The sequence below is a fragment of the Convolutriloba macropyga genome, chromosome 8 (assembly GCF_964194025.1).
Source record: "Convolutriloba macropyga chromosome 8, txConMacr16.3, whole genome shotgun sequence".
NCBI lineage: Eukaryota > Metazoa > Xenacoelomorpha > Acoela > Convolutidae > Convolutriloba > Convolutriloba macropyga.
The window spans coordinates 11536128-11558039 of record NC_134475.1 but is presented as its reverse complement, the minus strand read 5'-3'; the positions used below and the strand labels follow the sequence as shown (position 1 = coordinate 11558039).

Here is a 21912-nt window from a genome sequence, read left to right as displayed (position 1 = left end):
TTTCTCCGGATCATAGAAAATCCATCGATGGGATTTCACTGGGTCATAGAAAATCCATCGATAGGATTTCTCTGGATCATGGCAAATCCATCGATGAGATTTCACTGGGTCATAGGAAATCCATCGATGGGACTTCACTGGATCATAGAAAATCCATCGATAGGATTTCACTGGATCATAGAAAATCCATCGATGGGATTTCAATGGGTCATAGAAAATCCATTGATAGGATTTCTCTGGATCATAGAAAATCCATCGATGGGATTTCACTGGATCATAGAAAATCCATCAATGGGATTTCACTGGGTCATAGAAAATCCAATGATGGGATTTTTCTGGATCATAGAAAATCCATCAATGTGATTTCACTGGATCATAGAAAATCCATCGATGGGATTTCACTGGGTCATAGAAAATCCGTCAATGGGATTTCACTGGGTCATAGAAAATCCATTGATGGGATTTCTCTGGATCATAGCAAATCCATCGATGGGACCTCACTGGGTCATAGAAAACCTATCGATGGGATTTCCCTGCATCATAGCAAATCCATCGATGGGTTTTATCTGGATCATAGAAAATGCCTCAAAAAGATTTCTCCGGATCATAGAAAATCCATCGATGGGAGTTCACTGGATCATAGAAAATCCATCGATAGGATTTCACTGTGTCATAGAAAATCCATCGATGGGATTTCACTGGATCATAGAAAATCCATCTATGGCATTTCACTGAGTCATAGAAAATCCATCAATGGGATTTCACTGGGTCATAGAAAATCCATTGATGGGATTTCTCTGGATCATAGCAAATCCATCGAAGAAATTTCACTGGGTCTTAGAAAATCCATCGATGGGACTTCTCTGGATCATAGAAAATCCACCGATAAGATTTCACTGGGTCATAGAAAATCCATCGATGGGATTTTTCTGGATCATAGAAAATCCATCGATGTGATTTCACTGGATCATAGAAAATCCATCGATGGGATTTCACTGGGTCATAGAAAATCCATCGATGGCATTTCACTTGATCATAGAAAATCCATCGATGGGATTTTTCTGGATCATAGAAAATCCATCGATGGGATTTCACTGGGTCATAGAAAATCCATCAATAGGATTTCTCTGGATCATGGCAATTCCATCGAAGAAATTTCACTGGGTCATAGAAAATCCATCGATGGGACTTCACTGGATCATAGAAAATCCATCGATAGAATTTCACTTGGTCATAGAAAATCCATCGATGGGATTTCTCTGGGTCATAGAAAATCCATCAACGGGATTTCACTGGGTCATAGAAAATCCATCGATGGGATTTCTCTAGATCATAGAAAATCCATCGATGTGATTTCAATGGATCATAGAAAATCCATCGATGGGATTTCTCTGGATCATAAAAAATCCATCGATGGGATTTCACTGGGTCAAAGAAAATGCATCAACGGGATTTCCATGGATCATAAAAAAATCATCGATGGGATTTCACTGAGTCATAGAAAATCCATCAACGTGATTTCTCTGGATCATAGAAAATCCATCGATGTGATTTCACTGGATCATAGAAAATCCATCGATGGGATTTCACTGGGTCATAGAAAATCCATCGATGGCATTTCACTTGATCATAGAAAATCCATCGATGGAATTTTTCTGGATCATAGAAAATCCATCGATGGGATTTCACTGGGTCATAGAAAATCCATCAATAGGATTTCTCTGGATCATGGCAATTCCATCGAAGAAATTTCACTGGGTCATAGAAAATCCATCGATGGGACTTCACTGGATCATAGAAAATCCATCGATAGAATTTCACTTGGTCATAGAAAATCCATCGATGGGATTTCTCTGGGTCATAGAAAATCCATCAACGGGATTTCACTGGGTCATAGAAAATCCATCGATGGGATTTCTCTAGATCATAGAAAATCCATCGATGTGATTTCAATGGATCATAGAAAATCCATCGATGGGATTTCTCTGGATCATAAAAAATCCATTGATGTGATTTCTCTGGATCAAAGAAAATTCATCGATGGGATTTATCTGGATCATAGAAAATGCCTCAATGAGATTTCTCCGGATCATAGAAAATCCATCGATGGGATTTCACTGGGTCATAGAAAATCCATCGATAGGATTTCTCTGGATCATGGCAAATCCATCGATGAGATTTCACTGGGTCATAGGAAATCCATCGATGGGACTTCACTGGATCATAGAAAATCCATCGATAGGATTTCACTGGATCATAGAAAATCCGTCGATGGGATTTCAATGGGTCATAGAAAAACCATTGATAGGATTTCTCTGGATCATAGAAAATCCATCGATGGGATTTCTCTGGATCATAGAAAATCCATCAATGTGATTTCACTGGATCATAGAAAATCCATCGATGGGATTTCACTGGGTCATAGAAAATCCATCAATGGGATTTCACTGGGTCATAGAAAATCCATTGATGGGATTTCTCTGGATCATAGCAAATCCATCGATGGGACCTCACTGGGTCATAGAAAACCTATCGATGGGATTTCCCTGCATCATAGCAAATCCATCGATGGGTTTTATCTGGATCATAGAAAATGCCTCAAAAAGATTTCTCCGGATCATAGAAAATCCATCGATGGGATTTCACTGGGTCAAAAAAAATCCATCGATAGGGATTCTCTGGATCATGGCAAATCCATCGAAGAAATTTCACTGGGTCATAGAAAGTCCATCGATGGGAGTTCACTGGATCATAGAAAATCCATCGATAGGATTTCACTGTGTCATAGAAAATCCATCGATGGGATTTCACTGGATCATAGAAAATCCATCTATGGGTTTTCTCTGGATCATAGCAAATCCATCGAAGAAATTTCACTGGGTCTTAGAAAATCCATCGATGGGACTTCACTGGATCATAGAAAATCCACCGATAAGATTTCACTGGGTCATAGAAAATCCATCGATGGGATTTTTCTGGATCATAGAAAATCCATCGATGTGATTTCACTGGGTCATAGAAAATCCATCGATGGGATTTTTCTGGATCATAGAAAATCCATCGATGTGATTTCACTGGATCATAGAAAATCCATCGATGGGATTTCACTGGGTCATAGAAAATCCATCGATGGCATTTCACTTGATCATAGAAAATCCATCGATGGGATTTCACTGGGTCATAGAAAATCCATCAATAGGACTTCTCTGGATCATGGCAATTCCATCGAAGAAATTTCACTGGGTCATAGAAAGTCCATCGATGGGACTTCACTGGATCATAGAAAATCCATCGATTGAATTTCACTTGGTCATAGAAAATCCATCGATGGGATTTCTCTGGATCATAGAAAATCCATCGATGTGATTTCACTGGATCATAGAAAATCCATCGATGGGATTTCACTGGGTCATAGAAAATCCATCGATGGGATTTCTCTGGATCATAGAAAATCCATCGATGGGATTTCACTGGATCATAGAAAATCCATCGATGGGATTTCACTGGGTCATAGAAAATGCCTCAATGGAATTTCACTGGCTCATAGATAATCCATCGATGAGATATCTCCGGATCATAGAAAATCTATCGATGGGATTTCACTGGGTCATAGAAAATCCATCGATAGAATTTCTCTGGATCATGGCAAATCCATCGAGGAAATTTTACTGGGTCAGAGATAATCCATCGATGGGACTTCACCGGATCATAGAATAGGATTTCTCTGGGTCATAGAAAATCCATCGATGGGATTTCTCTGGATCATAGAAAATCCATCGATGTGATTTCACTGGATCATAGAAAATCCATCGATGGAATTTCACTGGGTCATAGAAAATCCATCGATGGGAATTCTCTGGATCATAGAAAATCCATCGATGGGCTTTCACTGGATCATAGAAAATCCATCGATGGGATTTCACTGGGTCATAGAAAATGCCTCAATGGGATTTCACTGGCTCAGAGAAAATCCATCGATGGGATTTCTCTGAATCATACAAAATCCATCAATGGGATTTCACTGGGTCATAGAAAATCCATCGATGGGACTTCATAGGATCATATCAAATCCATCGATGGGATTTCACTGGGTCAAAGAAAATGCATCAACGGGATTTCCATGGATCATAAAAAAATCATCGATGGGATTTCACTGAGTCATAGAAAATCCATCAACGTGATTTCTCTGGATCATAGCAAATCCATCGATGGGATTTCACTGGGTTATAAAAAATCCATTGATGGGACATCACTGGATCATGAAAAATCCATCGATGGGATTTCACTGGGTCATAGAAAAATCATCGATGGGATTTCTCTGGGTCATTGAAAGTCCATCGATGGGATTTCACTGCATCATAGAAAATCCATCGATGGGATTTCACTGGGTCTTAGAAAATCCATCGATGGGATTTCTCTGGATCATAGAAAATCCATCACTGGGATTTCACTGGGTCATAGAAAATCCATTGATGGGATTTCTCTGGATCCTAGCAAATCCATCGATGAGACTTCACTGGGTCATAGAAAATCCGCCGATGGGATTTCTCTGGATCATAGCAAATCCGTCGATTGGAGTTATCTGGATTATAGAAAATCCGTCGATGGGATTTCTCTGGGTCATAGAAAATCCATCGAAGGGATTATCTGGATTTTAGAAAATCCAGCGATGGGATTTCTCTGGGTCATAGAAAATCCATCGAAGGGATTTCACAGGATCATAGATACACAATGGTTTCTAAATTTGCTAAACAATTAATATGAGGAGGCGTATGTTACTGGGTGAGAATTTGAATTAAAATTATGAAGCGACTAGTCAAAACTCGGTGACAAATTTATTTCTAAAAAATGGTCGAACATTTATTGAAAGGCCAGAAAATTGTTCTTCAAATTTTAAGTGCCTTTTTAAAGTACTCAACGATCCCGAAAAGTGTTATTACATGTAAATGACTACATAAAGTGCTTGTAGTATGTACAGTTTTTGTTCAAACCATTTAAATCCGACGCCCCTAAACAGAAGATTTCGGCAAATATTACGGGGCAGAAAATTGAAGAAAATAGTTTAAAAATTGATTGCTATATTCGATTTAGTTTAGAGCTAGTAGGGCAGAAAAAAATGTTGTCGTAGTTGGCGAATAGACTTAACTGCGATGTCGCAATTGCTATATTATAGAAAGTTGTGTTCTTTTGTCAGCTTTTATCCTGTTTTTAGGGAAGCGTGAGTATTTTATAGCTACAGGTGGACCTTCATAATTCGTTTTCCACTAATTTTTACAAAAGGTTACTTCAAAAATTTGCTTGATGGCTACAATATTTGGCTTCATCTTTTATATCATCCCCAAAAATGAGATCAATAAAATAATACTGTGATACTATCATCGGCATCTGATTACTTGAAAACTAACAGATCGATGTATTTTTTTATTGTTGGCGCATTTGCTAGCAAAGTTATTTCAATTGAAAGATCAAGACCAATTGCGACAATAAGACCAATTGCGACAATCAAAAAAAATCGCGCCTCAGGGATGATTGAGCACAATGAAGTTAAAACGCGTTGGGAACAAAGATCTCAAAAATAGTTGTCTGGATCTAGAACATGTGTATCTTTTTGGCAAATAGCAAAGAACGACAACTTACAAACTTTTTAAAAGAAAAACAAAAACTATAATTTTTTAAGCAAAAGTATCAAAACTGTGGATTTTGACTATTCAAATTACGTGATGATGTCTTTAATTTTAAAAAAAAAAATGGGCATAGAAATTTTCTGAGTTATGATCAATACAATCAAAGCAACAAATTTTCCCTCAAAAACCGAAAAAAAAGAAAACATCGTTAAGAAAAAAACACATAAAGTTTTTTTCACAAAATTAACAAACTTTTTTTGTTAATTGAATTGGCACGCATTGAATTTCAGTATTGAACTAAATTGCAGATAGTATCAATTTTTTGGTTAAGAATATTTTTCGAAACACCCTTGAAATGAGTAGAAAAATGAGTAGCCGCTCAGTTAGGCTTTGATTTGTGACAAGGCAACTGTGGCAAGTTAGAATGCTTTTACAGCTGATAAAATGAACTTTTAAGTTGCGAAAAAAATGGACATCCTAGCTGTTGGCCGGTCATTGAAATTGTTTTTAAATCAACTTTCGAAATATTTATCTTTCCGTTTTCAACCTATCAATTAAGAGCTGAACTCCGTTGGGGTCCACTTGTATTGCCAATAATAAGATAATTGCTCTAATTTGCATCGCGGCTCCTAGAATTTGAACAAATTGCAAAGACAAATTATTCCTGATGCAGAAAAAAAATATTGTTAGCACAATTGCAGCCATGGAGCTCGATTAGGAACTATGTTACAGCCTAGCATCCTTTCTGTCAATTACAATACTATAAAAACTTCGCCGCGGAGAGATATGAATGACGTGACTAAAAGCCTCTAGTTTTGTCGCCATTGTATGAGGGTTTAAAAAGTCAAGGCTTTTCTCCAAAAACTCTCGAGCAAAAAATGCGAAATTTATAAAATTTTCAGAAAACCTGTTGAAATTCACCCATTTTCATTTTCACGGTTAAGTAAACGTAAAAATTTTTACAGCAAAGAATATTTAATCGAATGAATTTTGCTTTGCTTAAACATATCAAGTTATAAAAAGCATTGTCATTTTAACTTATTTATAAGAAAGCCATTTTTTATTAGAAATTTTTTTATTTGAAACAAAAAATGTGGATCCAGTAATCTCTCTAGTTTTTGCATCCATCCGCATGAAAATTTCAAACGTCTTGGTTAGACAAAAACTAGAAAATTTACAAATTTTTTGCAAAACTAATAAAATATTCTATGAGCTTAAATATCTACTTATGCTTCTGTAGTCATTTAACAAGTTACAAAATTTAAAGTTTTCAATGAATGACAAGTAAATAAGGCGTAGCTTGATTAAACTACTGAACCCTTTTTAACTTGAAATGGACTATTCGTATCAAATTCGTTCCAAAGAATTTTCTTAAAAACAAAGAGTCAAAAACACGAATAATATTTTCTGAAATATTAAATGAATTTTTCAGAGTCATAAAACAAGTTTAGAGACAGAGTTTTGAGAAAAACTAATTCTAATTCCAAGCTTTTTCAATAAAAAAGTTTTAGTCACAATACATATCTTTGACTTCTGTTTTTGTAAACCTTTATTTAGTCAATATTAAATGTTAATTAATTCCAAATTATAGGCTGTACAGAGAAATAAATGACATAACATGCTTTTCTGAACACTTGAAGTGATCAACACAGCATTTCAATGATTAAATGAACGACATTTAACTGAAAATTTTTTTAAAACGCAGTTTTTTCGAAAAGGATTTAAAATTTTAAAAATTAATAAAAGTTCTTTTTCCCTAACTTTTTTTCGAAACAATCATACATTTGTTTCAGAAAAAGATTGATGACCAATTTTGAAAGCTTGACAGATGATTGCAAATCTAAGTTAGCTTCCCATGTGCTCTCATATATAGTTTTAAACTGTAATTTTTATGAAAAATTAAAAACTTTAGATTTATTTGAAAAAATATGTGTCTTATGTGTCTTTCACTAGTGAATCTGGTTAGATGAAAGCTGATTTCAATAGTTTAAATGCTCAAAATATTGGAAAACTTCTGAATGTACATACTTGAAAAAAAAGAAGGTGTGCTCCTGTTGTAAGTGCAATTTATGGCGGACGGTGAGATAAAAATCCAAACATAATGCAAAATTCATTTTATTATTTCTCTCTTTCAGCAAAAATTTGGATAAATATATATTTTTTGGTCGCGGATTGTATTTTTAAATAACCTTAAAATGAGTACCGAAATGATTCGCACCACAGGTTGGCTCTGATTTGTGATTTGGGCGGGAACTGCGGCAAATTAACATACTTTTACAGCTGATAATACGTGTTTATTAATAGGCAAACTTAATTCAGATCTACTGGCATTGCCACAAATAAGCTCTTTGCTAAAATTCGATGTATAAGTCCATGTTTGTTTTTAATCTAATGATTTTCGAAATGCATATAGGCTGTTCAGAACAGATAATTATCTGTTTGATTTTAGATTTTCAAAATGTCAATAAATCTATATACTTTTTTGAAAAATTTGCTTTCCTGTATGTTAACTACACTCAGTGACAAAAGTAAACGCACAGAATGCAGTTTCGCATGTTAAATTGCCTGTTTAGTCAACAAATTTTTGGCCGTTCCTTTAGATATCAGACGTTTAGTAGATCAATTTTTGGGAAAGCTGACAAGCTTACTTAAAGAAAAAATCCAGATAAGAGTTGGCCATTTTTCCCTGATGTAGCTGTATTTTAAATCCCACGTAAAATCTGTTCAACTTTCTCATGCTTCCTTAATTACAAGCCATCTTTCAAGTTTTTGCTTTGTGAAATCGACAAATTTATGAGCGAGTTGAACAGATTTCAGGTTGGACTCAAAATGCAGCTGCTTATAGAAAATTGGCCGACTTTAATCCGGATTGTTTTTTTACGTAAGCTTGTCATTTTACACAACAATAGATCTATTGACCTTCTGATGAATATGCGTCGACTGACATGAAAATCAAAGGAAACAGCCAAAGTTATGTCGACTAAAATTGACTTCAGAAACAGGGAATTTACCATTTCAAACTGCATTTTGTGGGTTTACTTTTGTCAGTGAGAGCATTCATAACACAATAGAAGAAATTGTCGGAAACTTCATAAAGTTTGTGCAAAAGAAAATTACGAAACCAATCAGTTCATTTTTTTCTCAAAATGAATTGACAAGCTTTTACTGGTTTCAGGAGGTATTCTTTTTGGCAACTTATCGGAATATTATGTCCGTTTTTTCTCTCGTACGATTACACTTTCTTCAAAAATTATCCACCCTTTTTATCTCCTGACCTTTCGGTTTTGAAAAATTCCCGAAAAACGCCTTAAAAATGATTGAGCAAGAAGTTTTAAAGTTCGAGATTTTCACAACTGTTGTTTTTTACTCATAACTTCACGGTAGCTTGTCCATTAAAAAAATGATCACAATATTTTCAGCAATGAGCCGTAAAGTAATTTGATGACAAAAACACTAAAACGTTGCCAATAAGGACTGCATGATTAAGCGAATTGCGAAAACAAAACTTTGAATCTCACGTTATAAATCGAATTGCTTAATTTTCATCTTTTTGAACAATATTTGACTGCACAAATATGCAATTTTTTCATCAAACTTGCTTAATCTAAATTAGCCTAGTGTTACTCGTTTCCAGACACGCTTACAACTCTAATCTTACAAACAGGGTTGGTGAAATTGCCCGACAAAATCGAGTGTGCATACTCAATTTTTCGGACATTGGCCACGTAATGGACTTACATTTCGTTCGGAGGACACACATGGAGCTGTAACGTCTTCTTCTTCAGCCAGGGAAACAATCAGCGCCCCAATTGTCTCAGATCGAACAATTTCGTCATCGGTTTCGTTATCTTCACTTTCACTTACCCGGCTAACAGTTTCATTTTCGTTACCTCCACTTTCCCCCATCTGACCTTCTCTTTCGTCCATTTGACCTCCACTTTCCTTCATTTGACCTCCAACGTTTGCCAATAGACCTTCACCTTCGTCCATTTGACCTTCATTTTTGTCCATTTGACCATCATTTTCGTCCATTTGAATTTCACTTTCCTCCATTTGACCTCCACTTTCCTCTATTTGACCCTCATTTTCGTTCACTTGACCTTCATTCTCGTCCAATTGATCTTCAATATTGTCCATTTGACCTTCTTTTTCGTTCATTGGATCTTCATGTTTGTTCATTCGATCCTCATTCTTCGTATGACCTTCACCTCCGACCATTTGACCTTTACCTTCGTTCACGTGACGCTGCTCAGTTTCGCTCAGGCGATTTTCACTTTGCACCGCTGGGCTTTCAATTTCCTTCTCTTGACCTTCATTTTTGTTAATCTGACCATCATTTACGATTTTGTGATCTCCACTCTCGTCAACGGCATCGTCTATAACCTCAACACTAACATCAGATTTCGCATCCAGTGCCGACTGGGGAGATGTTGCTTCAGTTTCAGCCTCTAAGGCTGATGTAGACTCAATTCCGCCTTCTACACTCTCATCTATTGGGCCGTAATTCACTGATGGATTTGCATCACCAGATACCATGCAACTGTAGAATGCATCTAAAGTCCAAAATACACATGAATAAATTGTCCCAAATTCTCAAAAATTCAAAAAATGTGACATAGTTTGTTATTCATAGTGACGAAAAACAGTTATGCATCGTGAACTGCTCCGATATCTACCAGAAACCATATTCACCAAACAATAATTCACTTTTGAAAATATGATCACCGGCGCAAAAAAAAAACGTGACGGATCACTTCTGCAAAATGTTGCCTAATTATATCCGAATGTCTTTTTCTGAATACCAAGGTCAAGCCTGTATATTTTTTGTTTCTTGTCGTTAACAGGCTAATAACTGGGTACTGGCCGACACCAAAAACTGTATCAAAATTAACCAAATTTTAATTAGTCGTTCCTGTTGTTCTACGGAGTGTTCTTCTTTGGTCCCTAAATATTTCTCTCTCGTTTGAAAACTTCCCGTACCGAACCTCCAGAGTAGATCTGAGCTGGAGCAGGGTAATTCCAGCGTTAGGTGCGCTATCAGAACTGGAACAGAGCTCCCCCAGAGTATGAGACCTCTCAACTCTGGGTCTTGTCTTAATAGAGTAGAACACAGAGTAGGTCTACTCAGGAATTTGCCTTGAAAGAATAGAAATCAGAGCAGGTCTACTCTGGAGTCTGTCTTGAGAGAGTTGATCACAGAAGAAAAACTACTACGGACTACTACGGATTTAGCAGAGTAAAACCGCACGGGTCGCAAGGTGAGCGGGTCCCAGGTTGAGGTGCCATCCGGAAGTGACCTCTGATCAGACCCTTCCAGAAGAAAGTAACCTCAGATCAGACCATCACAGTCCAAAGCGCTCGAAATTGTCTCTGATCAGACCTTGCCAGACGGAAATGACCTCTGATCTGCCTGAAATCACACCATTGTCCAGAAAATTGTGAGACTATGGCCCAGAACAAAACCGTTGTCCGCCGTTGTGCGCTCAAAATCATTTCTGATTAGATTATTGTGCGCTAAACTTTGCGCTCGAAAACACCTCTGATCAGACTCAATTTCGCTCGAAAAAGTACGATAAGTGAATGATTTTCACTATGAACCAATTTCATTAATTTTGCCATAATATATTCATTTCATAAAAATTGATGATTGAAGTGTTAAAGAAGTGTATCGTCTGAAGAAAAGACCATTATAAAAGAATTGCAAATGCAAAAAAAACCCAACTGCTACGAAAAAAATTTAGTGTACCATTAGTGCATATTTCTGACTCAATGGATGATCTTGGACATTTTTCCATATTAACCGTCATGTTACTCAAATTTTCCGCTTAATCTATCAGCAGGACCCTTTGGTTCTGATTACAGCCATCAAACTCTATATGTATCTCTGATCAGAATGCTGCTTCTTTGTTGCCTCTTGGCAGCATGAACATCTCTCGGTAAAAATATCAAAATATCCGCATACCTCGCAAATTACTTCGAAATTTTGATTGAAAAATTAAAAGAACAATTATGGGACAAGAAAAACTCCAACTGACCTGTAAGAGATATTTGATGAATGTCAGGTCTAAATCTTTTGTTATTCGAAAACTATTCCAAACTATTCCCATTATTTCTGAAACTATTCTAAAAGCTATATCACAATGAAGTCCTAGCAAAATTCTCCAGTATAAGATCTCAACAAATAATGAATCATTGTAACCTTATTCTGAGGTTGACCTAGTAAAAGAGATCCCAGAACAAGCTACTCTGAGAATTGTAGTCGTACTTTGGGATCTTCCTCTTTAGAATAGTTTCATAGTAGGCCTGCTCTGATCCCAGCTCTGTCAAGGATAACCCAGAATAGGGCTACTCTGGGAGCTCTTCTGTCAAGGGTAACCGCATAATTCTACTCTGTCAAACGTAAAAAGTGACTTGATTAGACTCCAATCCAGCACTGAGAGTTTCCCTGAATTTACTCTGCTCCAGTTTTGATCTGCTCTGGAGGTAAGGTTTTCACCCTGATTGATCAAAATTTAGATCCTCAACTAGCGAAGTTAGGGCCACAAACAGATGTTTGAATCAATTCAATAAACAGAAAAAAGTCTTTTGTCTAATACAAACTAATGATTCATAATTAATCCATATAAATTGCAAAGTCTGTCTGCCTATATCAATCCTCACACAATTGTTTTTACTCGACATTTTCAACGAGCTCTACTTCCCAGTAAGGTTGCTAAGCTTTAATGATAGTTTCCAGTGTTCGAGGAAAACTCATTCATTTTACTCCAATTACGAATATGCATCTAAGTTCTCCTTCAGAGATTTAACCCACCCAATAACTACAATTTCCGCACTGAGATCCAAATGTTCCACTAGAAAAATTTCTGTTTCTCTCTTTCACCAGTCAAAGATACTCCTCAGTACTTCTTTCTCTTATCTCTGTCTACAATACTCACAATTAATTGTACAACTGAGCAGTGAAAGCATTCGAATCAAAATTTGGCGTAAGTATGCTCAATTAATCATCCTAACTGTAAACAATTACAACTCTAACAACTGTATACTTTGCCTCTAATATGTCAGGAATGCTCATAATACTCAATGCAAATCGGACGATCACCTTCGTTGGCAACTCCTTTAAACAACTTGATAAATTCATGACATTTCAAAAGCACACTTTTAGTTTTAAAAAAGTACATTTTTTCAACAAATAATTCAGCAAAATGCCAAAAAATTCTGAACAATACAGGTCATTGCTATTCAAAATTACTTCATACTTACATACGGGTACTTCCTAACTATAGCTATCAACTGCTTACCATTTTCTCCTCAATATAACATTCAAACCACTTTTCCTCGCTCTATTTCACAATCCACTACCAATGAGTTTTCGATTCCATCTGTTTATCTTCATTTATCTAGAACATTAACATTAAAATTCCTGTCTCCACTTTGGAGCTTGAGGTCTTGCTTCAGAGCTTTAAGGCCTACTGAACGACTAGCGAGCTGAACGACTCATTTTTTCCAAACTGAAATGGTACCACTTGTATGTGGCTACAATTCAAGACATCGTTGATCACACTTGGACTAACTTATATTTGACACTATGATTTTGCCACAGAAAAGTACCCGATATGTCTAAATTTAGTGATGCATGAAAATTTTTTCAATTGCGACAAGTCACATTGAAATGGCAAAGAAGGCAGCTAGCATTTCTCAAACAACACTAACCCATCAACAGACACAGTTCCCATGAACACCGGCCGTTAGTTGAAGCGAGTTAGCTTAGTTTAACCTGGCCTTTTAGTGTGATTCCCCCTCGTTGAGAAGACCGAACAAAAATGACGCAAGAAATGTTCGTTATGTTGGGTTTTTACCGTAAAAATACCGTCGGTATGTTCGGTCTGGAACGTAAGAAAGCTTCGTTATGTAACACTAGCGTGTATTATAAACATAACCGACTGACGTCGGTCGAGTTGCTGTCACACGAATGGCGAGAATTTTGCTTCGTTAGTAGCCGGCTACAGCTTAGAGAGGCTTATAACTCTGATGTGGTAGGGATTTTATTCGCTTGATCTTAATTACCACACTCGAGCTAAACCAATATCATTTTAGCGACCTTAAATAAGTGCAAGAATAAGTCTCACTGTCTGCTCACAATGTTCTTCTCTAATTTCCAAACCTATGTGTTATTTGCTAGTAATAAAATTGATTAGATATAAAGGTTAAATGAGAAACAGATAGGAAGGATAGAGCACAATAGGGGGTAAATCCTACGTTGAAAATATGGTGGGGTATCTAACCTTAATTAAGAAATTATATCCATTTTACTGCTGGATATGAATATTACTCTAAGTTTAGTTTGTTCTAAATTCGGTAAACTTACAATTGCTGCGATATTTCCAGTTTAGCGGAGGGGTAGAGTTTTTGCTCTTAGAGCAGAGAGAGATAGAGAGAGAGAGAAAAAAAAATGTTCCAGAAAAAAGCGGCTTAAGGCGCGCTGGTTGAGTTGAGATACTGATTTCCATCAACAGCAAGCTCTAGGCTCGTTTGTGTTTAAACTTTAGTCAACACAACTAAAAAAATCACGAGGCTTATGAATAGCTCCGAATTAATGCTGGGTCATTCGTGGAGCCGACTCTTTTTCGTCTTTAGTCATATATTCGTTTCGGACTTGCTGCTCTGAAGAGCGGCCTGGATAGCTTCAGTATCCTTCACTTAGTACGCGTATCAATAGCGCAGTCAGTAAATCAGCCGCCATAGCCCATTCAATAGTGTATTAAATAATACACAGCAGTATTTGGCCATGAATAATGTATTCTTTCACTCAACACATTTCACGCAGCATAGCTCTCTCTTATTATTCCGTCAGTTTATACTAAGTCTAAAGTGTTCACAAAGTCGACGGTTAAATAATTATAAAGACTCTGTAGTATCGGTAATTGCGGCGGCAGTTATCCAATTAGCAATACTACAAGGCTAGCTTAAGCTTAATTGACTGGTTGAAGAGGTGGGAGGGTTAAGCGTGCGTGGTTACATGTGGAGTGATGTTGTGAAGGGGTGGACGACTGGGAGTGACTGGAGGGGGGGGGGGGGGGGGGGGTTGGTTAAACCTCTAATAACTTTTACACTCTAAATTTTTGTCTCCTCAATAATTTTAGCCAATCGCATGCTTAGAGACTAGTAAGGCGTGAGGCTTTGAGAGAAATGCTCAGCGATGAAACTATCAGATGAGAAATTGATCAAACGAAAAATCACATACACAGACAGGACTAATATAATTTCTAAAAACTTCGTTTGAGAGCAATTTATAGCAGAATGAGAGTTTTTGGCTCTAAGGCTTTCTGTACTGAGCCCAAAGTTGCAAAACATTTCCACTCACCCTCGGCATTTTCAGACTTCGTTCCTACGACCTCCTCTGTCGCTTCTGGGCTGTCATCACCCTGGATCTCTTCCTCTCCTTCCGTGGGATGATTTCTATTGGGGTCCAAACCCAATTCCACCGTCAAACTTGGATACAGTTTCCGATCAGGGAGATCTTCTTGCGTTGTATTCTGTTGCTTGCATTTTGTTATTGTCTGTTTGATCTTTTCATTCAGTTTGTCAGAAGGTGCAGATTCCCCCCATAAGATCCCTTCAACTGATTTGCCACCGCTGTCTTTAACATTTGTTCTTGCTCCTAAAGAGACACAATTTGTTCGCCACACAGCTTAATGTCCATAATAATGATTCAATCTGTCGTTGAAAGATTCTAATTCTGTTCACCTCAACTAATGAACCTCCTCCCCACCCGCCTTAATAAAAAAGGGTTTGAAAATTGGTTACATGAATCACTCTCATGCCCACCTAGTTCAGAAGACCGAATAAAATGGACAAAAATATGTTCAAAAAATCTTTGGTAAGTTCAGTTTCAAACTCAAGAAAGTGTCGGTAGGGTCGGTTTGTTCGTTTTTTTTCGGTTTCAAACATTAGAAGGATTTGGTATAGTCGGTTTTGGAAGCAAGAGAGATTCGGTATGTTCGGTTTTATAAGCTTCGATATGTTCGGTATTGAAGCGTAACAGACCGTCGATATGTTTGGTTTTAGACGTAAAGAATTGTCTATTTTTCCATAGGATTTTTTGACAGAACGAACATGAATATGAACAAAACTAACAAAACGAATATGAATTTTTTGGTTCTTTTTGAACTCAAAATTCTAACATACCTGTTAAACATTGATGAGAGTTTTGTTGAATATTTCACATTCAGTGAGTTTTGACATACTTTCTTTTAGTGTACAAGCAGAGTTTTTGACGGTTGGTTACGTTTGAAACATAACTTTCAGAAAGTTTTTGGTTCTGTCTGCTGGACTAATCTGCTTTTAAAACCCAGAAGATAAAATTTCATGGTGTTTTTCTCAACGATACCGAATCTGTCTTACGTCTAAAAAAACGTTATTACCGAATTTGTCTTACAATTAATAACGACGATACCGAATTGGTCTTATATTAAACACCAAGCAAAAGCGATGATGCCGACTACCGACTAAAAACGATGAGGGCTATCGTCCTTTTTGGCGAGAAAAAAGCCGACGACGCCGACGATTTCCTACCGGTTTTTTCTCAACTAGCGCCTTTCCATGATACCCAATTAATTGCATTTGATGTTTTTGTTTGATAATCCGATTACAAATCTGCAGTATTACAAGTTTTACAATACTTTAAAGAATATGTTGATTCCATGTTCCGTGGGATGGCTTCATATCAAGTCCCACGGGCTGCTTAGGCAGAGCCACTGCCCACTAGGCATTACAATGTGAACTAGTCTTACATCCAAATCTTGATAAGTGTAATTTATTAGATTGTAAATGATCTCACCCATGTCTATTGAGAATTCATTTATTCGTTCTGGGTTTTTTCATTACAATATATGACACAATGCAATTCAAATAGCTTCAGCCTACAAATCTGGAGAAAGAACTTTTGAAGTTTCTAATTGGACTTATCGGAGAAAAGCCTGAAAAGCTTTCAATTAATCTAACGGCTCAAATAATATCAAGTGACTCCTCGTCAATCGAAACATGCACGTGCAAGATTGTTCAGGCACAGGATTTCGACATTCTGGATTGCCAGAAATTAGAATGCCAGAAATTTCTATATACATAGCCAGAAATTGACATCCGTGAACTTTCGAGATTTTCAACAAGACGCGTTGCGTGTTTCAAACAAGATTACAATATTTTACAGAGATTGTTTTAAATTTTGAATTGATATCTCAAACCACCACGCAATTCTCGATGAACGCCAGACGCTCTGAGTTACTTCAAACAGAATCACGTCACCTATATCTCTGTAATATGGTGAATTGAATTGAATTTGAATTTCTCCTGTTAATTTATAAAGCACGCAGAAGTTGTGGATACAGCAGAATCCACTATGAAAAATCCATAAATCCAAAATTTCATCAGGAGTGGACGCTTGCAAATACTAACGTATCTTAATAAAGCGCCCAGATTTTATTTAAAAACAAGTTTTTTTAACGTATCGTTTTGAATGATCAAGCTATATTGAAGTGCATTGACTAGTTTTTTAACTTTTATACAGGACATGGTCTCTTCTTCAAGCTGAGGTAGTATTTTTTGTTTCAGTAGAAAATTTATCAAAATTCTACCGCGATAACCCAGAGATGTCCGAGTTGAAATTCTTTTTGACGTTTTTGTTTGTATAATGCGAGTGGTTTTCGAGCGAGTATTGTACGAAAAATTTTGATTTGCGGTCAAAATCTCATTCATCATTTTGTTTGAATGTAACCCAAAGTATGATTTAAGGCTGAATGAAAGCAGATGTTTTATGTACAATTCACAAATTGTCAAAATTTTGAACTCGAATAAAGTATCAAAGATGGAGTCACTTGGTTTCATTCTAAAGACAATTCTCAAAATTTTCTTTTGTAACCGTTCAATTTTTTGAAGCTTATTCAACGTTGTTCCACCATAAATAAGAAGTCCATACTCAAAAATTGGTACCACTGTAGTTTTGTAGAACATCAAAACGGTGTTGCGACTGCAAGTTCTCCTTAGCCTTGCAATTATTCCGATCCACTTCTTTAATTTTAAACAAATGGATTCCACATGTTTTTCGAAAGTTAAATTCGCGTCTAAAATTACTCCTAGATATTTGTAGGTATTGCACTTCTGAACTGGGCAGTTTTGAATGTTTGTGTTTGCCTTAGTTTCAAAAAAATTCATTACAAAAGTTTTTGACTCGTTTAAATCCAATTTATTTTGATGTAGCCAATGTGAAACTGAATGAATTTCAGTAATTAATTCTTCATAGGTTGGTCTGCTTTTGAAAAGGAGGCTGGTATCATCGGCAAAAAAATACGGAGTGGATAATTTACAAGCGTCCACAAAGTCATAAAAGTACAGTATAAATAATACAGGACCCAGAACAGAACCTTGAGGATCTCCATTTTTTACTATTAGTTCTTTCGATATTCTATTTTTCCATATAACACACTGTGTTCTTGATTTGAGATATGAAGAAAACCAGCTTAAAACCTGACCCCTAATTCCAAAGTTTTCTAATTTTTTCAACAACAGCGAGTGATCAACAGTGTCGAATGCCTTTTTCAAATCTAGGAAGACCGTGGTGCTATTGTTCCCTTTTTCTTTTTCCAACCTTATATTTTCCACTACATTTACGAGTGCATCAACTGTTGATCTCCGATTACGGAAACCAAACTGATTTTCACCAAGAATTTTGAATTTCTCTATGTAGTTGAGAATTTTTATTTTCATAATTTTTTCAAATACTTTTCCAAAAGACGGCAAAATTGAAATTGGTCGATAGTTTTTGGCATCAGTTTTGGATCCCGTTTTGAAATGCGGTTGGATAGTTGCTCGTTTTAGTCTATTTGGGAAAACTCCGCTCAAAAAAGATTCGTTGATATAATTAACTAAAAATGGGGCTAAAGTTCTATCAAATCTCTTAATGAAGGTGTTAGTGATCAGATCCACACCATGCGCAAAAGAATTTTGTAGGCTGGCTATTTGTGAAAGCACTTCTACTAAATTTGTTTCATGTAGCATCATAGATTGTTCTTCAGCATAATTAGATGAAGGAAAGCTTACTTGAGGTAATTTGCTTACTATTTCATCTGCAACATTTACAAAATGTTCATTGAAATAATCAGCTATACTACTGGGGTCATCAGTTCCAATATTATTGAAAACAAGGTTATAACTAACATCACTTCTTCTGTTCCTGCCTATCAATTTGTTTATTATTTTGTACATTTTCCTTGAGTCCCTACCACAATTTTGAATTTTGTTTTGTATGAAAAGTTTTTTTGTGTCGTTCATGATTTGAGTGCTCTTGCTTTTCAGTTGAAGATATCTATTTTTATCGATGTTGTTTTGTGTTCTCAACCATTTTGTTCTTGCATTGTTTCTCTTCGCAAAAAGATTTTTTATTCGATTTTTGACCCATTGATTCCTATTTTTCTTTTGTTTTATTTCAACCAAAGGCTGGTGTTTGTCGACTACAAAATGTAAACAGTTACAAAATGCGTTGAAAGATTGATCCGTATTGTTGTTCTGAAATATGATTAAATTGTTTTCCAGTTCCTTTTTGTATTTTTCAAACAGTATTTTGTTGTTGAAGGCAGACATACTGCGACGTTTAGACGCTTTTATCTTGGGTTTAATCATACTTTTTGTTAAACTGAAAAATACTGGATAATGATCTGTCATGTCGAAACTGATAGAATTTACTATGCATATATTTTTGTTGATATTTGTCAGAAATAAATCGAGGGATGATTTTGTTGTCGACGTTTCTCTAGTTATACCCGAATCCATTAGGTTTATACCGTTACTAGAGATAACATCTTCAAATCGCTTTTTTATTGGAGTCAGAGATAGCTGATCTATATTGAGGTCTCCACATATAATAAGATTTTGGTTCGCATCCACCATAGTCTCAAGATAGCTGTCAAATTCAGTCAAGAACTGATTTTTATTGAACCCAGGGGGAACATAGTATGTAATCAAAGTATAGTTTTCGTTATTTGTTCTAATTTTTATACCTATGCTCTCATCATAGTTCGTTGGAAAGCTATCTAACAGAAGAATATCCTCCCTGCAAAACATGGCTACTCCTCCACCAATTCCCACCCTGTTTTTAGCAATTATTTTCTGATAACCTGATATATTGAAGTGTTCTTCATGAGAACCCTCTTGTATCCAGGTTTCAACAAGGCAAATCACAGTTGGTAGGGACTCAAATGTTTGCAAAAAAACCTGAAGTTCCTCAAGGTGTTTGTTTAGAGACCGGATATTAACAAGCAAGACTGTGAATGTTAGTTTTTTGATGCATAACTTTTGTTTTGCTGAAATGAAACACCGTACATATTTTGTTTTTTGTTCATTGGTATATCATTTCCATTGTTTGTTGCGTCCATATCAGGCGAAAAAGCATAGGTTCTTTTGTTATTCATGAATGGAGTACCATTTTGTACAGTTTGCAAACTCTTTTGTTGTCTCCTTTGATAATCCGGTAGCTCGCTGATGTCATCAACTGGTTGATATCTTTCACCATCAAAAGCCCATAAGTGTGATTTCTTAATCCTATAGTGAATGTCCAGTTCTCGAGCTTTTTTTCAAAGATAACATCTTTTTTCGCCAGTCGTTCATGAATGAAAATAGGATTCCCCATCGAATTTCTCAGACCTCGTAACCATGAAGCACGTTTCAGAATTATGTCCCTCTGTTGCAAATACAAAAATTGAACAATAATAGGCGCAATGTTTCCATTTTTTAGTGGGTGGGCAATCGAGATTTCGTCGGGATTCAAACTAACCTGTAAGATGTTGTTTACTATTTGTAAAATTGGTGCGAGTACCTTACCATCAGCTGGGATGTCGATGTTAGTAAAAATAAGAAACGGTCTGTTTTGATATCTTTCTACTGCTGTTAATCGTTTTTCTAACTGATAAATGTTGTTTTCTGAATTAATTTGGTTATTCTCAAGTTTTTCGAGACGATCCGTAAGATTTTGTATGACTAGGTTTTGCTTTGTTACAGTATTTGTAAGTTTTTCAATAATTTGTTTCAGTTCGGAAATATTTCCTGTAGTAAAGTTCTCTTGGTTGGCCATTTTGATTTCTTGGTGGCGTTTGCCAGCTTAGAAAAATAAATCTTTCATTAGCAAAAAGTTAATAAAATTAAAATTGTGTTCAACTGATAATCTTTATACATCACACTTAATTCTGTGATTTAAAAAAATTTGTGTTTTATGTTTTTTTTCAGAATTTCATAGAAATACATAGAAAATTTTAGCTTTACTTTATTTAGAGTGGCCTAGTTCTCAAATAATTTTTGTGCTAAATATCTACAGACCAATTCGTAATCTGCTGTTTGGATGAGCAACGTTTTTTCTATTTAAGGTAAGTTGCACGTTGTGTTGTAAAATTTTTTTGTGTATTTTGTTTATTTGCCATTAGTTTTTGTCCGATTTGTTGTCATGACCGTGTCTTCACAAAACAATCGGAGATAAACTAGTCCCTGAGTCACCTATTACGCCACTTTGTTTCACTCATACTAGATCATATGTGATTCTTAATAATCATACTACGTCACATGTGATTTGCATATTTTTTATTATTCATACACAGATCACTTATGATTTCCTGAACCTCATAATCTGAAAGAATAACTCAAAGTTTTTGAACGGCAAAAAATGTATAATATTCACTTTCGGTAGGAGGAATTCTTCAACTCGGATTCAAAGAAAGCAGATAAAACAGTTGGAGTCCAAAATTAAAAATGAAATTCTGACTGTATTCTGTATAAATGACGAAAATTAAGATTTACTCAAAAAATTGCTGAAAAAAATTATATTGGACAAAAACAGAGTTCTAATCAGCTTAAAATTAGCTCAGTGGCATGAAATTCGATAAACAACTCGAGGGATGTCTGTCAATTGGCGTGCGTGACAAACTTTCATTCAGGTTGTTGGTTGGGATTCTCTCCTTTTTTGTGAATATTTTGTTAATTGGGACTGGGTTGTGCCAGTTTTACAAAAAAATTAAAATCGGGGTGAAATGGAAAAAGGGGTGAAGAGGGAAATAATGCATAACATCGAGTCAAAACAATTTGCACCAATATTTTATATCATATTTCAAACTAACTCCTCAACCCATCCTCAACCCCCCCCCCCATCGCAAGTTCTTTTTTGCATAATAGCGTGCTCTATAATAACGCAAATTTACATTAGGATGATACACGAACGACTCTGGCTGAGTGAGGGATGCGCGAGGGGGGGATA

General features: G+C 36.1%; 1 protein-coding gene across 2 annotated transcripts in view; it reads right to left on the bottom strand.

Moving 5' to 3' along the window:
• Window positions 1-21912, bottom strand: part of LOC142344461 (uncharacterized) — a 94369-nt gene that overhangs the window by 65723 nt on the left and 6734 nt on the right. For both annotated transcript variants that reach the window (XM_075396120.1, XM_075396121.1), the window contains exons 3-4: window positions 14986-15282; window positions 9363-10177 (exon numbers count right to left, since the gene is read on the bottom strand). In XM_075396120.1, coding sequence (XP_075252235.1) covers window positions 9363-10177; window positions 14986-15282 — 1112 coding nt within the window. The remainder of the gene's footprint in view (window positions 1-9362; window positions 10178-14985; window positions 15283-21912) is intronic.